The 13,617-nt window shown below is 58.8% G+C and overlaps 6 protein-coding genes and 1 non-coding gene across 7 annotated transcripts; 4 read left to right on the top strand and 3 right to left on the bottom strand.

Moving 5' to 3' along the window:
• Nucleotides 1–75: 75 nt before the first annotated feature.
• TRAVEDRAFT_48370 (uncharacterized protein) lies at nucleotides 76–724 on the bottom strand (the record flags this gene model as incomplete). Its single annotated transcript, XM_008041093.1, has 2 exons — nucleotides 76–600; nucleotides 656–724. 2 exons carry the CDS (start codon nucleotides 722–724, stop codon nucleotides 76–78), a joined length of 594 nt encoding a protein of 197 aa, XP_008039284.1.
• Nucleotides 725–934: 210 nt separating this feature from the next.
• TRAVEDRAFT_105394 (uncharacterized protein) lies at nucleotides 935–1,240 on the bottom strand (the record flags this gene model as incomplete). The annotated part of the gene is made up of 1 exon (XM_008041365.1): nucleotides 935–1,240. A coding segment is annotated over one exon (306 nt), but the record flags the coding sequence as incomplete, so codon positions are not given.
• Nucleotides 1,241–1,412: 172 nt separating this feature from the next.
• Nucleotides 1,413–4,133, top strand: TRAVEDRAFT_149654 (endonuclease/exonuclease/phosphatase). Its single transcript, XM_008041364.1, has 9 exons — nucleotides 1,413–1,759; nucleotides 1,812–2,337; nucleotides 2,396–2,517; nucleotides 2,577–2,702; nucleotides 2,766–3,037; nucleotides 3,090–3,188; nucleotides 3,248–3,461; nucleotides 3,529–3,898; nucleotides 3,959–4,133. The coding sequence occupies exons 1-9, from the start codon at nucleotides 1,598–1,600 to the stop codon at nucleotides 4,012–4,014; spliced, it is 1,947 nt and encodes a 648-aa protein (XP_008039555.1). The 5' UTR covers nucleotides 1,413–1,597; the 3' UTR covers nucleotides 4,015–4,133.
• Nucleotides 4,134–4,485: 352 nt separating this feature from the next.
• TRAVEDRAFT_48368 (uncharacterized protein) lies at nucleotides 4,486–5,358 on the top strand (the record flags this gene model as incomplete). Its single annotated transcript, XM_008041092.1, has 1 exon — nucleotides 4,486–5,358. One exon carries the CDS (start codon nucleotides 4,486–4,488, stop codon nucleotides 5,356–5,358), a length of 873 nt encoding a protein of 290 aa, XP_008039283.1.
• Nucleotides 5,359–6,647: 1,289 nt separating this feature from the next.
• On the top strand, nucleotides 6,648–8,656 carry TRAVEDRAFT_169021 (uncharacterized protein; the record flags this gene model as incomplete). The annotated part of the gene is made up of 9 exons (XM_008041363.1): nucleotides 6,648–6,872; nucleotides 6,934–6,996; nucleotides 7,060–7,425; nucleotides 7,486–7,726; nucleotides 7,777–7,855; nucleotides 7,906–8,032; nucleotides 8,087–8,279; nucleotides 8,347–8,510; nucleotides 8,579–8,656. The coding sequence occupies 9 exons, from the start codon at nucleotides 6,648–6,650 to the stop codon at nucleotides 8,633–8,635; spliced, it is 1,515 nt and encodes a 504-aa protein (XP_008039554.1). The 3' UTR covers nucleotides 8,636–8,656.
• A 132-nt stretch (nucleotides 8,657–8,788) lies between these two features.
• Nucleotides 8,789–8,862, bottom strand: TRAVEDRAFT_t112. The gene has a single exon. It is a non-coding gene; the product is annotated as a tRNA-Val (tRNA).
• Nucleotides 8,863–8,971: 109 nt separating this feature from the next.
• On the top strand, nucleotides 8,972–13,567 carry TRAVEDRAFT_169020 (actin-like protein Arp3; the record flags this gene model as incomplete). The annotated part of the gene is made up of 16 exons (XM_008041362.1): nucleotides 8,972–9,027; nucleotides 9,078–9,104; nucleotides 9,156–9,438; nucleotides 9,506–9,970; nucleotides 10,021–10,176; nucleotides 10,236–10,361; nucleotides 10,418–10,461; nucleotides 10,519–10,558; nucleotides 10,612–11,064; nucleotides 11,118–11,778; nucleotides 11,826–11,842; nucleotides 11,901–11,980; nucleotides 12,030–12,061; nucleotides 12,111–12,516; nucleotides 12,564–12,701; nucleotides 12,764–13,567. The coding sequence occupies 9 exons, from the start codon at nucleotides 8,972–8,974 to the stop codon at nucleotides 10,705–10,707; spliced, it is 1,293 nt and encodes a 430-aa protein (XP_008039553.1). The 3' UTR covers nucleotides 10,708–11,064; nucleotides 11,118–11,778; nucleotides 11,826–11,842; nucleotides 11,901–11,980; nucleotides 12,030–12,061; nucleotides 12,111–12,516; nucleotides 12,564–12,701; nucleotides 12,764–13,567.
• Nucleotides 13,568–13,617: the final 50 nt, after the last annotated feature.

The raw sequence follows: 13,617 nt of genomic DNA, 5'->3' as shown, positions 1-13,617 counted from the left end.
TTACTGTGACAACATCTACTGTACAATCATGTGAGAATGGGCGAACGTCTGGGCTATGATGACATATGAGACAAACTAGTTCTTCCACCGCCACCAAGACTTCTCTGCAGACACCTTTCCGGCAGCCCGACTCGACTCTCCCGCTGCGACGTACGGAAACGGAGGGAGGGCGGCGTTGCGTCCTTCGGCTCGTTCGCCCGCCTCCCACTCTTCGTCGTCAAAGTAGCGGTCCATCGCCCGACCCTCTAGATATCCCCCGGCGCCGTCGTCCTCACTAGACGTCACTCTCCTCTTCCGGAGCCCGTTCTCCTTCTCATACTGCTTGATCTCGCCGGCCTCATCCGGCAGTCCTGCGAGAGCAACGTAGGCTTTCGCCACGCCCCTGTCAGTCTCCTTCGTCATCGCCTGGAAGCGTGTCTCCGCGCGCTCACGAGCGAGTCTGGCCTGACGCTCTTCGTCTGCTGCAAGCTCGGCTGGGGATAAGGGCGGTGGTGCGCGTGCGGAGGGCGGGAGAGTAAGAAAACTGCGAGTGTGAAGGAGGTGAGGGGTAGTGCGGAGGGTACTGGCAGGTAGGTTGTTTATGCGACACAGGAGACGGGCCTAAGTGCTCAGGGTTAGTTCCCCGAACATTTCACGAGATGGATGCGTGACATACATCTACTTTAAGCTTGAGTGATATGCCTATGAGGGTATCATCCGGGCGAATGTAGTACTTCGGTGGCATCCCGGAGGAAGTTGTGGGGGCCTGCTGAGTAACCGCGCCGTGATGTAGGTCGGCTGCCTCCTCAGTTTCTCGGCGGGATGCTGCTCCAGCAACACCCTGCCCGGAGGGTGATACAGGAGAACTTCTCCTGCCATCGTATTGCGCAGTTTCGGTGTCGACTGAAGAATTTTCGGAGACGCTCCGTTGCCCCTCATCTGTAGGACTATCTGTATCCGACTCGGATTCGTCTTCGTCCTCTACTACAAATATGTCTTCGTCCCGTACGGAACCGTCTATGTTCGTTCTCGTGGCCGCATTATCGCCATGGCGCTGACTTGAGCTGGCTGCAGACGGCCTAGTCTTGACAGCGTTGACACCCGCCAGACATCGAAGGCACGGATTGTATCTGGCCAGACGCGGGTTCGTGGAGAGACAATGCGGACAGATCGGTCGTGCACAACACTGGGTCAAGTAGATCTTCGAGTCAACCTTGTGAGGAGGCAACGAAGCTGAACATGCAAGACACAGCAGAGCAGCAGATGGTCTGGGCGGCATGGGAAGAGATGGTGGGTGACGACTGACAAAGCTCCGCAGGCGGACGGCCGAACTTGGGAGTCGAGCTGAGAATCTGGTGGCGGTGCCACGATGCGATCGGGGTGCAGTGATCGCTGCCATACGCGGCTTCCTTTCTCCCGCTCAAGGCGTTGCAGCCACCGACCCGCCTTTGTCTAGCTGCCTGCGTGCGGTTGCCCTAGGAAACGGTTCTTGTCTCGAGTCTCCATATACTCCTCGTCTCTGTGATACCCCCACACCCACGACCTGCAAACGCTTCACGGCTACAGCCTGAAGACTCGGCGAACGCAGCTTCGCGCCTGATCCCATACTGCCGCTACTATGAAGCTCACTGCTCTTAGCATATCACCCCTCTGTCTACTTGCCGGACATGTCTATGCGCAAGAAACGCTTGCAGTGAGGATTACGGACATACAAGGACCCTCCTTCCAATCTCCGTTCTCCGGGCAGTACGTGGAAGTAACTGGAGTCGTGACTGCGAAGGTACGCATTGAGCGCCGAGTCCCCAGTATCGAGGCCTCACTTCGGTGAGCAGGATAGGTACGGCGCGTGGATCCAAGGGGAGAGTGTAGATGACGAGCGAATCTCGACTGGTCTTCGTCTGTTTGGAAACCTTGCATCCAAGCTCACTCAAGTCGGAGACCTTGTCTCCGTGGCTGGGCGAGTCACCGAATATCGCTCAAGAGACAACGACCTGTTCCTCACGGAGCTCGACCAACTCTCTTCGGTGAAGACTCTTTCGACAGGCCATGCGATCGCACCTCTTGTTCTCGGTGTCGACCGAACGCCTCCACGGAACCAGTTCTCCTCGCTCGATACAGGCTCTGACGGATGGCTCTCATTCCCCAACAACATCACTCTGCTCGAATCTGTCAACGCGACTTTGCGTCCGGATGAGTTCGGCTTGGACTTCTGGGAAAGCCTGGAGGGTCAACTTGTCACCGTGCCATCTCCCACTGCCGCGAACTTCCCGGATAGATTTGGCTCCGTGTGGGTGTACGGCGACTGGCCCGTGACGGGACAGAACCAGCGGGGCGGCCTCACCATACATACCGATACGCGTATGTTCAACTGTCGAGACCATGCTTTGCCTTGCTGATGTATGTGCGGTGTTGGAAGACGGCGTTCCACCAGCGCACTCAGAAGCCATACTCATCGGACGTCCTCTTGACGGGAGCCGCAACCCCAAGACTATGATGGGCATGAAGCTGGCCAACATCACCGGTGTTGTGACTTACCAGGTATGCCAATCAGCGTGGTTGTAGGGCTATATTCACTCACAATGATACGTGCCACGCAGTTTGGGGCCTACTACGTTATGCCCCTTGCCGCGCCTGAGGTGCTCGCGGCTCCTTCTACGGAGGTTTCACCGTCAACACTCAACTCGAGCACGCACGTCTGTCAACTCCGCATCGGTGACTACAACGTACGAGTTCTTCTCTGCTGACCACACTACACCGGACGTTCTGAGAGGGACCTTGTCACATAGGTTGAGAACATGTCCCCGCGTTCACGTCACATCCCCCGCATCTCCGAGCACATAGCGGACTACCTTCACACTCCCGACATCGTGTTTGTGCAAGAGATTCAGGATGACTCTGGGCCGCGCAACAACGGCATCGTGAGCGCGAACAAGACGCTTAAGGCGCTCGCCGACGCGATCGAGAAAGCCAGCGGTGTGAAGTACCACTTCGTGAACATCGATCCCCAGGACAACAAGGACGGTGGTGCACCGGGTGGAAACATTCGCGTCGCATACTTGTCAGTGTTTTCTCCACACGCAACGATGAGCGAAGCTAGATTTCTGTAACAGGTGGCGCCCAGAGCGCGTATCTCTGGCCCCCGGCGTTCGGGGGAATGCAACGCTTTCCACCAATCCAGTAGCAGACGTAGACGGCAATGTGGAGCTCAGGTTCAGTCCCTCTGGCACGACGCATGAAGAGCATACTGATAAACGTGCCAACGGTGTAGCTACAACCCTGGGCGCATCGACCCGCTTCATTCTGCATGGGAGGAGACGCGGAAGCCGCTAGCGGCGGCGTGGCAGACCACCTCCGGCGAGCGTTTCTACACTGTCAACGTGCATCTGAGCTCCAAACGCGATAGCTCGTCTGCGCAGGGCGACGCCCGCCCGCCCGTGAACGGCCACGCCGAACGTCGTCTCAGCCAGGTCAACGTCACTGCCGTAAGCACCCTACCCTTCGTCCCTCCACAAGTGCGTCTCTGATGTGGAGTGTATGCGCTTCTCCAAGACGTTCGTGCGCTCGCTGCTCGACCTGGACCCGAACGCGAGCGTCATCGTCGCGGGCGACATGAACGAGTACCTCGCCACTCGCGCCGTCCTCCGCCCGCTGTCTGCGGTGCTGCACGACGCGAACGAGGTAGCAGGCGTGCCCCCAGCCGAGCGCTACACGTACGCGTACGACCAGAACGCGCAGGAGATCGACCACGTCTTTGTCTCAGAGGCGATCGCGCAGCGGCGCGGAGGCGTACTTTCCGGTGCAGGCTCTGGCGTGGAGGTGGAGCATGTGCATGTTAACACTTGGGCGGAGACCATTGGTTCGCGGGCGAGCGACCATGACCCGACGGTGGTACGGCTGTGGGTGTGCGATCCCGAAGCTGGTGAGTCACCTTATTCTGCGGAGGTGGGTCTACAAATGCTGACGGAGGTGGTTGTTCAAGACGAGTGGTCTCGAGCGGCGGAGCTCGGCGAGGACCATGGCCAAACCATCTTGTGATCCAGGTTGGACACCATCCGCCCATGGACGACTCTCGCTTGGTTAGCAACATAACACCTGTATCTGCACTTAGCTTTCTGTGTACAGTATTGAATTTCAACTACGAGTGAATACCCGCCAAGTCACTGAACTGGTCGCGACTCCAACGCACATTAGGCGAAAGAGTCCACTGGGAGAGGTCTTATACACGCGCCTCCGCGTGAACTGACATCATTGTATATTGTATGATGGCTGCCGGCAGGGTACGTATTATCTGTCCTACCCGACAACGGTGCCGGCATGCCATGGATGCGACTCGCCCCTTCCTCAGCCTCCCACCACCCTGTCAGAACCAAGACGTTTATAAGCTAGTAATCGTAAAGTCCACCATATCTACACTTTCCCTCTTTTAAACAAACCCTGCAGGACAGCCCAGTCTTGCAACATCCCCTTCCTTCGGCAGTCCTCAGTTACGCATCCACGCAGGCTATCATGGCGCATTCCGAACACAACCACGAACTCGTCTCCCTAATGTACACACCGCTCTACGTCACCCCGCTCTTCTCAACAGATCATCCCGCCCCATCGACATCGGACACGGCCCTATACGCGCTCACAGCTGCCCCGCCGTGCCTCATGGAGGTCGGCGTGCGCGTCCACCTCCACTTCCTCTACGCCTCGTCCATCGTCCTCACAGACTCCCCGCACCAGAGGCCGGACCCCATGAGCGTACCCCTCGGGATCCGGGGGTGGATCGCCGGGGAGCGGACGCGCTCGGGGCGCGAGGTAGAGTACGTGGTCAAGAACGAGGACCCGCACGCGCGTGTCAGACGTGCGTTTATAAGGCAACAGGTCGCGCCGGGGGCTGCGCCGCTCATGCGACTTGGGGAACTTGTTGCCCTACGATTTCCGGGCGTCCCCATGTCGCGAGCACCGGGGGAGGTCGGGTCGAGACGGTACAAGCCGGCTCCGAAGAGCGGACGCGCGCTGCCTTCTGCTGGCCCATCCACCCCGTCCGACTCGGAAAATCAAGCCCAGATGTTCGAGCTCCCTCCCCTCCTTCCGCCAGCCAATACAGATCCTTCGCGCACACGAGAGCCGACACGGACAGGCGTGGTGGCTACGCAGCCGTACAATATGTGGGAGACCTATGGATCGGATCCGAACACGGTGTCCTATCCCACGCGAGCCGAGGCCGATGCCATGCGAAACTACGGGTGCCCTATCATCGTCGGGCCTCTCGCGCGGAATGTGGAATGGCAGTACCTCCCAGTAGCCCAAGGCTTGCAAGTTTCTGAGGCCCCGCGAGAGTTCCGGGCAGACGGTTGGACTCAGGCAACTCAGCGCCAGGAGAGAAGGGATTAGGTTGTGTTTATATATATGCTGGGTCCCTATTTATTCACCATACCGCTCGTTAACATACACCATCCCTTGATAGACGTATTGTTTTGGCTTGTACAAACATACTAATACATACCACGACCTTATATCTACAGGTTCCATGAATAGTAGAATACATGCAATGCATGATGGCGGACCTCGTCTGCGCGCTGCTCATAGGATTATACGTGACACTGGAACATATAAACGCACCTCCACGGCTCACGAGCTGGCATGAGTACGACGTACGGAGCTACTAGGACGCTCAGATACAGCCGGCAACATACCGGCAACAGTTCTGCGAAGGAGTTGCTCGTGTTCCGGACCTTCTCTTTTACCCATACTAGATCCACGCCTATGGATTATGTCATATGTAACGAAATATGTTGGCTTTCTGTCAGTGTACGCATCAGCTCTGGACCTATCCACCTTTCCCTCAGCCCGGACGTGAGGGCTATAACGTACCACATTGCGACGGTAGCCCTCCGATACCTGACCATCCTCGAACTCCGCATTAGCGAGCGACCCCTCATGCTCCTTCAGACTGTTCAGGAGCGCAGCATCTCTTTCCGCGAGCGTCATCGCTCGTTTCTTGGGAGCCTCAGAGCGTGCTTGGGAGTCTGTTGGGCTGTGCTCAGAGCTCCCCGGGGTACGCTGAGGCGTAACGATATCCCGCTATGCAGACGTTAATTGATGAGCAACTTCGATCGAGGACGGTCAAACACACCTCTTTGTAATCATCGGGTCTTGTTTCTTGGGACATACCTCTTTCGAAGGCTAGAGAGTTGCTAGGGTGTCGACGGATTCGCTGTCCGACTCCCAACTTGAAAGACTTCCATGCAAGCTTGTATGGGGTTTTCTTCACGGCCAGTACGGATGCGAGCATTCAAAAGGAATATAAGCTATGGTGACAAGAGACGAAGAAGTGTGTGCATAAGTAGACGTCGAGACGTTGCGGCTGTGGACAGGAAGACTCCTCGCAGCTCTCTCCAGCTATGACGACACGCGACAGTGACCGGACCGGCGCGTGACGAACAGTGACTCTACTGCACATGAACGCGTCTGATCGGGCCGAAGAACCCGGACTGGTACTCGGTTTACGTTCTCAGCGGTGTGCATGCCTCTCTCCTCTCGCCCACGACTCTCGTCTCGGCAACCAAAGTACTGCTCAGGCTCGCCCTGCAGGGTGTTATCTGTCTAGACTTCCTAGCCATATCTACTCCCTGTCGGAAACGCGAGCGTAACAACCGCCGCCGCTACCAGAGCGGGCTCTCATGATCTCCGAATCCAAGGCGCCGTCTCCATCCGCGGGCACTCCGCCGGACCAGCCGCATATTGTCTCTCTCGTGCTTCAAGCCAAGAAGGCACTACAGCAGGGCGAACAGCTATGCACAAATGCCCATTCCCTGTCGTCTGCGTCGGCTCAGATAGCTGTGGACGTACTCGCTCTCGATGCGCAAGTACGCTGGATGTCTGAAGCAGTGTTAGACCAGCTCAAGGTGAGCGTGTTTTATAGAGGTTTGTTGAGCATTGGTGAACCATGCGACGGTCTGCGATTAGCTTGCGGCCCAAGTCGCGAAGAACATTGAGCAGAAACGCTCAGAACTCGAGGGCCAAGTGCAGGTACGCCCTCCATCCCCTTACGCGTCCGCGTTCGCGCCACCTACACCCTACCCATCTCCATAGGAATGGGACACGCTCCGCAACCAGCGAAGCGACGCGCTGGACGCCGTGCTCGAGTCCCTCGGCACGCAGTCTGTGCCACCCGACTTCCACACCGTCTCCGCCGACTCCTCTCCGTTCGGGAGCCAGAACCCGTCCGAGGACGAGGACGGGGACGAGACGACGCCGTTCGGCCTTCCGCAGTCTAATTCAAATCCACGGCAGAGTCCGACGGACACGATACGGAACCGGTCGCCGCTCGCGCGGATACAGGAGAAGAAGAGCAGGCGGATGGACAAGCGACGGTGGAAGACGCTGCGGGACTTTGTGGACGAGCGCGCTATTGAGGACCTGTTGGATACCATAGAGCGGGACAGGCAGGAGCTTGATGTAGGTCATTTCCTTAATCAGAATGCTACTTGTCTAAATGACCTACTGGGAGGTCACCAGGATATACTTGCCCAAACCAGCGACTATCCAGAGTCCCTGGCGACGACTATTGACAATATCAAGAACCTGGTTCCTGCGGAAGTCGTGCTTCCCTCGTTCGACACCATATTTGCCTCGCAGGAGGAGACGTCCACGAAGATGGCAGAACACCTCGAGTCTCTGGCGCATCACTACGACAACATGTCGAACGCCATGCACGACTACGAAGCGGGAGAAGAGTTCCATGACGAGGACATGGAGGGTATGAACTGTGTGCCGTCACTGTATATCACTTCTGACGCTTCGCAACAGGCATGAACATAGACGCGGATACATTACCGGGAATTGTGATGCAGCTCGAAGAAGGCGTTCATTCTATCGAAGCTTACCGGTTAGTACACATATCCTCTAGTTCAGGATTGTCCCTCATACCGACACTAGCGACCAGTTACTGGCTGCCAAGGCCGCCGCTCAGGAGCACCTAGACACCCACCGACGCATACTCACCGATCTCGACGAGCTCGGGGATATCATGACTGACATGCTCGAGCGGCAGCAACATGTCGAGGTGCGTCCACAAATACCTCACTACCCTGATAATCTATTCCTAATGCAACGACAGGCGGAGAGCTTGGACCACCTCGCGCACCTACACCTACAGCTGCACCCAATCGAGGAGCTGCACCACAAATACACATCCTACCAATACGCATACAACAAGCTCGTGCTCGAGCTCGCGCGCCGGCGGCAGTACCGCGAGGCCGCGCAGCGCGTCGTCGCCAACACCATCGCCGAGCTCGACGCCATGGTCGCAGGTCAGTCCCTCCCCACGCTCTTCCTTTCCGTGGCGTGCTAGGCGCTGAAAGTGTGCACTGGGCGCAGAGGAACGCGTGCTGCGATCCGACTTCCAGGCGGAGCATGGGCAGTACATCCCCGAGGACCTCTGTCTGTGCATCGAGAACCTGCCGAACAGGTGGACGGTCTCGACGTGGAACGACGAGTCGCTCGAGACGCTGCCTGAAGTCGAGGCCGAGCTGGTCGAACAGGTACGTACGCGCCTGCGGGGGGAACTCTATGACATGATGGATTGTAGCTCATTGCCCCATACCCGTAGGCTAAGCAGCGGACCAGCGGGATTGGAGTGGGGATCGGGACCAGCCAGAGTTTGTGATGCTTCGCTCTCGACCGTGCCCCATTTGTTTTTATGTCCGCCCTGTCCATGTTCGCTGTGTCATGTATCTATCTGAGCCTATACCTGCGGTCTATTCTGGGGCAAATGGGATACTCTGGCTGTCTTGTATGACCAAGAGAAAAGGGCAAAAAGTGATTCGACCCAGGCTCGAACTGAGGACCTTCTGTGTGTTAGACAGATGCGATAACCAACTACGCCATCGAACCGATGACTGGAGATCCCAGCGCCTAGCTAAGTTTCCGCAGCATCTGCCCAGCAATGCACTGAGCAGACTCCGGGTGCGCGGTCGAGTACTCTCTGTATGCTACTACGACGATGGCTCTCCTCGCCCCCATCATCTGCGACAACGGCACGGGCTTCTCGAAAGTCGGGTGCGTACGGTATGAACGTGCGTGGGATGTTGCGCTCACCATACTTTCAGGTTCGCTGGGAACTCGGACCCATCCTTGTGAGTGCACATCCGTGCCTCATCCCAATACACCACTCACATAACGCCCAGTGTCTTCCCCACCGCAATAGCCACGCGCGGGCCCGCCGCGCAACCGAGTCGTGGACCCGCAGTGCCCTCGAAGCCCGGCAACCTCGCCTCCAAGCGCGGCGTCGAGGACCTCGACTTCTTCATCGGCGACGAGGCGATCGCCAACGCGCAGACCCCCGGCTATGGCATCAACTACCCTATCCGCCACGGCCAGATCGAGAACTGGGACCACATGGAGCGGTACTGGGAGCAGACGATCTTCAAGTACCTCCGTGCAGAGCCCGAGGACCACTACTTCCTCCTGGTGCGTACGCTACCATCGCATCCTGCGCCCCCTCGCGCCCCTCTGATCGCACACATGATACGCACAGACCGAGCCCCCGCTGAACCCCCCAGAGAACCGCGAACAAACAGCGGAGATCTTCTTCGAGTCGTTCAACATCAAGGGCCTGTACATCGCCGTGCAGGCCGTGCTCGCGCTCGCCGCGTCGTGGTCCTCGAACCGCGTCACGGACCGCACGCTGACGGGCACGGTCATCGACAGCGGCGACGGCGTCACGCACGTCATCCCCTGCGCGGAGGGCTACGTGATCGGGAGCGCGATCAAGCACATCCCCATCGCCGGGCGCGACATCTCGCAGTTCGTGCTGAACTTGCTGCGCGAGCGCGGCGAGCTCGCGGGCGTCCCGCCTGAGGATCATTTGAAGGTCGCGGGGAAGATCAAGGAGCAGTACAGCTATGTGTGCCAGGATATTGTGAAGGAGTTTAGGAAGTACGACCAGGAGCCGTACAAGTTCTTCGCGCGGTACGAGGGCGAGCATGCTGCGACCGGCCGGGTGCGTCTGGTTACTCTGTTGTGCGTCAATGACATACTCATATACCATAGAAATACGACCTCGACGTCGGTTACGAGCGGTTCCTCGCACCGGAGATCTTCTTCAACCCCGAGATTTACTCCTCTGACTTCCTGACGCCCCTGCCTGAGATCGTGGACACCGTGATCCAGCAGTCGCCTATCGACGTCCGTCGAGGTCTCTACAAGGTGCGTCACTGTACACGTCGCTTTCCTGAACATCGTTGACTCTGTATCGGTGAGTACAGAACATCGTGCTCTCCGGTGGCTCCACGATGTTCCAGCACTTCGGCCAACGCCTCAAGCGCGATCTGAAGCAAATGGTTGACCGTCGTCTGGATGCAAGCTCTGCCGCGAGCGGTGGCACACACAAGGTACGCTCGTCGTCTCCAAATATGTGGCCGTGCTTCGAAGCTGACATGCCAATCAGTCGTCCGGAATCGAAGTCGACGTCATTTCTCACAAGCGCCAACGGTGGGTCCCCGTCCGTCGTGCTCGTTCCCGTTCGCTTGCTCACCTCTAATGCTCTAGTTATGCGGTGTGGTTCGGTGGTTCGCTGCTTGCGTCCCTGGTGAGCTTGGATGTCGCAACGCGCCCCTTCTTATGTGCTCAACGCCCTCACAGCCCGAGTTCTACACGTCCTGCCACACGAAAGCGCAATACGACGAGATCGGCCCGAGCATCTGCAGACGGTACCAGATCTTCGGCAGCGCGACCTAAGTTTCACGCTGCTAGAATTAGTGCGGCTAGACCTCCCAGGGGGATGTATGTCACCAGGCGGAATGGAATGCCAATGTATTGTACGCTGCGCGCGTGCGGGGACGCGTGGTACCAGGACTTTCGAATACACAATATTCATGCAAGAGCGAGTGGATAGTTCCACGGGTGTGCCAGAAGGGCAGTGCATCATCGGCGTGAACTACTTCGCATCTAACTGGAACAGCTGCACTGGAAGCCAAGCAGCTTCCGCTCACCCATGCCACAGTATCTCCGCTCTTCCTTGACTTCTGCATCCAGCAAGCTTTCATCGCCATCGCTACCTTCCGCGCCCCACGGCTCGAAGGGGTTGCAGGCCATCTATCCAAATAGCGTCAGTGAGTACGTCTACGTCCGCGCATCAGCTTACTTACATGCAGGACTTTCCGGAGGACACGCTTCCCGCCTTCCGCATCCGTTTCGACCTTCTTGATGACCTCCTCCAGCAGCCACTGTCTCAGCACGAAGCGTGGGTTCGCTGCCTTCGCGGCAGCTTCTCTCTGCGCGTCCACATCCGCGTCCGTCGCTCCTTCCCAGAGATTGCGCTCACTCTCGATCCTGGCGGCGTACTTCTCTAACCAGGTCTTCCAGTCGCTCCTCGCACGCTCCCTGTCCAACCTCTCCGGCTCCGGGCACAGCTCCAGCAAGCTACCGACGAACGCCTCCAGCGCCGCCTCATCTCTCACGACTACAGGGCGGAACCGCGTCAACAGGCGGAACGACCCGTGGAAGTCGAGCCCGTGGTCGCGCAGGAGGTCGAGCAGCGGGCGGGCGAAGCGCGACTCGTCGTCCGCGTCGAACCGCCGTAGCGCGAGGCGTGCGTGCATGTGCCGGCCGTACTCGATGGCACAGGCCTCCTCTGCGATGCGCTCCATCTCGTCTTTGGCGAGTTCGAGACCGCGATCGGTCCAGGCTTTGAGTTGCTCGGGGGAGGCTTCGTTTGCCCAGCCAGGGAGGACGGCTTTGCCGTTGAGCGCGTCCTCGGCGCCGATGAGGGGCGCCAGAGCGTTCAGGAGGGAGCGGAGGGCGTATATGCTGCGCGAGGTCAGCGACGGTAGACGGTTGGTTAGGCTTGCGCTCACATCATGGACGGCTGGAACTATAAACGCCGGGAGGTTGGTTATGTGAATCAGGGAGACATTTGAAAGTATGCGTACCTTATATGCATACCGACCTCCGTCATCGCTGTGGTTGCAGATGTGAAGCGGATCGAATACGTCCATGAATGCGTATGGTCCTGCGAGGCGTCAGCGAATGCATCCCGTAGGCGCACCATATGACCTCACCGTAGTCGATAGTCAGACCCAGTATCGAAACGCTAGTCCACAAGTCAGCAGATATTGCGAAGCAAATCAGACATAACACACTTGTCTGTGTTTATCACGCCATGCATGAACCCATATGCCTGCCATCCTGCGACCATGCGCGCATTCCTGCGCGCGACCTCGTACACAAGTTCCTTGCCCCACGCGTCCCCGGGGCCATCCACACCAGGCTCCCCGCGCCACCGCACGCCCTCGAGTTTCAGCACCTTGCGCGCGACCCACTCGCCCAGTATACGCAGCGCATCGAGGTCCGCCTTCTGCTGCCCGCCGCCGAAAAAGAACATGTTCGCGGGCGGGTTGAGCGCCTCGAAGGAGCCGATGCGGATGAAGGAGGGCGCGACGCGCGTGAGGACAGAGGCGTATTCCATAGTCTCGCGCTCGACAGGCAGCTTGGGGAGCGAGATGAGGGCGAGGGAGCGCGTCGTAGGGATGGAAAGCGCGTGCATGGCTGCGAGGTCGTTAGCTCTCGTACAATCATATTACAGGGGTGTGCACCTTCTGAACAGAGGAACTCGCGGATGGACGAGCGCAGAACCGCAAGTCCATCTGCCATCCTGGAGAAGGGTGTCCTGCCGGGACCCTTCAGCTGCAATTCGTATGTGGTTGTGGGGTCATCTGGGTGCGGCGTGCTCACTGTACGAGAGTGTGTGTGTTAGCGGTCTGCTTCCATTTGGGATACTGAGAAAGTTACGCACGAAGAGATATCGCTCGTCCGTCCCCTAGCTGCCCCGCCCAGTTGCCAAACTGGTGACCGCTATACCGCACCGACCACGGCGCCCACTGCGTCTGCGGGTCGTCGCCTTCGCAGTTAGCTAAAAGCGCGTGCCCGCTGAGGACGTCAATGAGCTCCTGCCGTGCTGCTACCGCGGCCTCGCCCGACTTCGCAGAATTCCCATTCGTCGCTGGGGTCGCATCCTCGGTACGTGCTGCAGACAAGGCAGGCAGCCCAAGAAGGTCGAATGCATCGCCAACGTCGAGGTGCGGAACGCAGTCCTTCCACCCCGTCTCCGCCAGCCCAATCAGCACGCGCTCCTCATCCCTCTTCTCCGCCACATACTTCCGCAGCCTCCTCCCCTCCTTCTCCTTCCCCTCCCCTTGCAGCGGGGCACTAGGCACCTCCCGCAGAGCCTCCCTATCCACAAGCCAGCGCTCGACCGCCGCGACCTGCGCCTCCCCGTCCGCGTCCTCGTCCGGGTACTCCACGCGGAACGGGAACGGCACGGGGAACGGCGCGACGTACGCGAAGTGCGCGGGCGGCGCGAGCAGCCGCGCGCGCCGCTGCAGGCTCGGGCGCGTCCCGCGAACCGCGTGCCACGCCGCGGGCGAGGGCGTGTGCGGGTCCGGGGTGAGCGTGTGTGTGAGCGAGTGGCTGGGCGGGGGGAGCAGGAGCGCGGAGATGGGCACGCGCGTGTAGTTCGCGGAGGGCTTGGTACCGTTCGCAGTACTAGTGCCGTTCGCGAGGTGACTTGTGTGCGACATGGCTCGGATGGTGGTCCTAGAGAGGGACGTGCGCATGCCCGGGGTTGTGGTGGGAAGGCTTTAGGGACGG

The sequence above is a fragment of the Trametes versicolor genome (assembly GCF_000271585.1).
Source record: "Trametes versicolor FP-101664 SS1 unplaced genomic scaffold TRAVEscaffold_7, whole genome shotgun sequence".
Taxonomy (NCBI): Eukaryota; Fungi; Basidiomycota; class Agaricomycetes; order Polyporales; family Polyporaceae; genus Trametes; species Trametes versicolor.
Note: the sequence above shows the minus strand (reverse complement) of the source record. Positions and strands in the feature narration are given on the sequence as shown.

Coding starts and splice junctions, on each gene's coding strand:
- TRAVEDRAFT_149654 (XM_008041364.1), top strand. CDS start 1,598: ATGAAGCTCACTGCTCTTAGCATATCACCCCTCTGTCTACTTGCCGGA. Junction 3,189..3,247: donor GACGGCAATGTGGAGCTCAG/GTTCAGTCCCTC, acceptor CCAACGGTGTAG/CTACAACCCTGGGCGCATCG. Junction 3,899..3,958: donor GGTGTGCGATCCCGAAGCTG/GTGAGTCACCTT, acceptor TGGTTGTTCAAG/ACGAGTGGTCTCGAGCGGCG.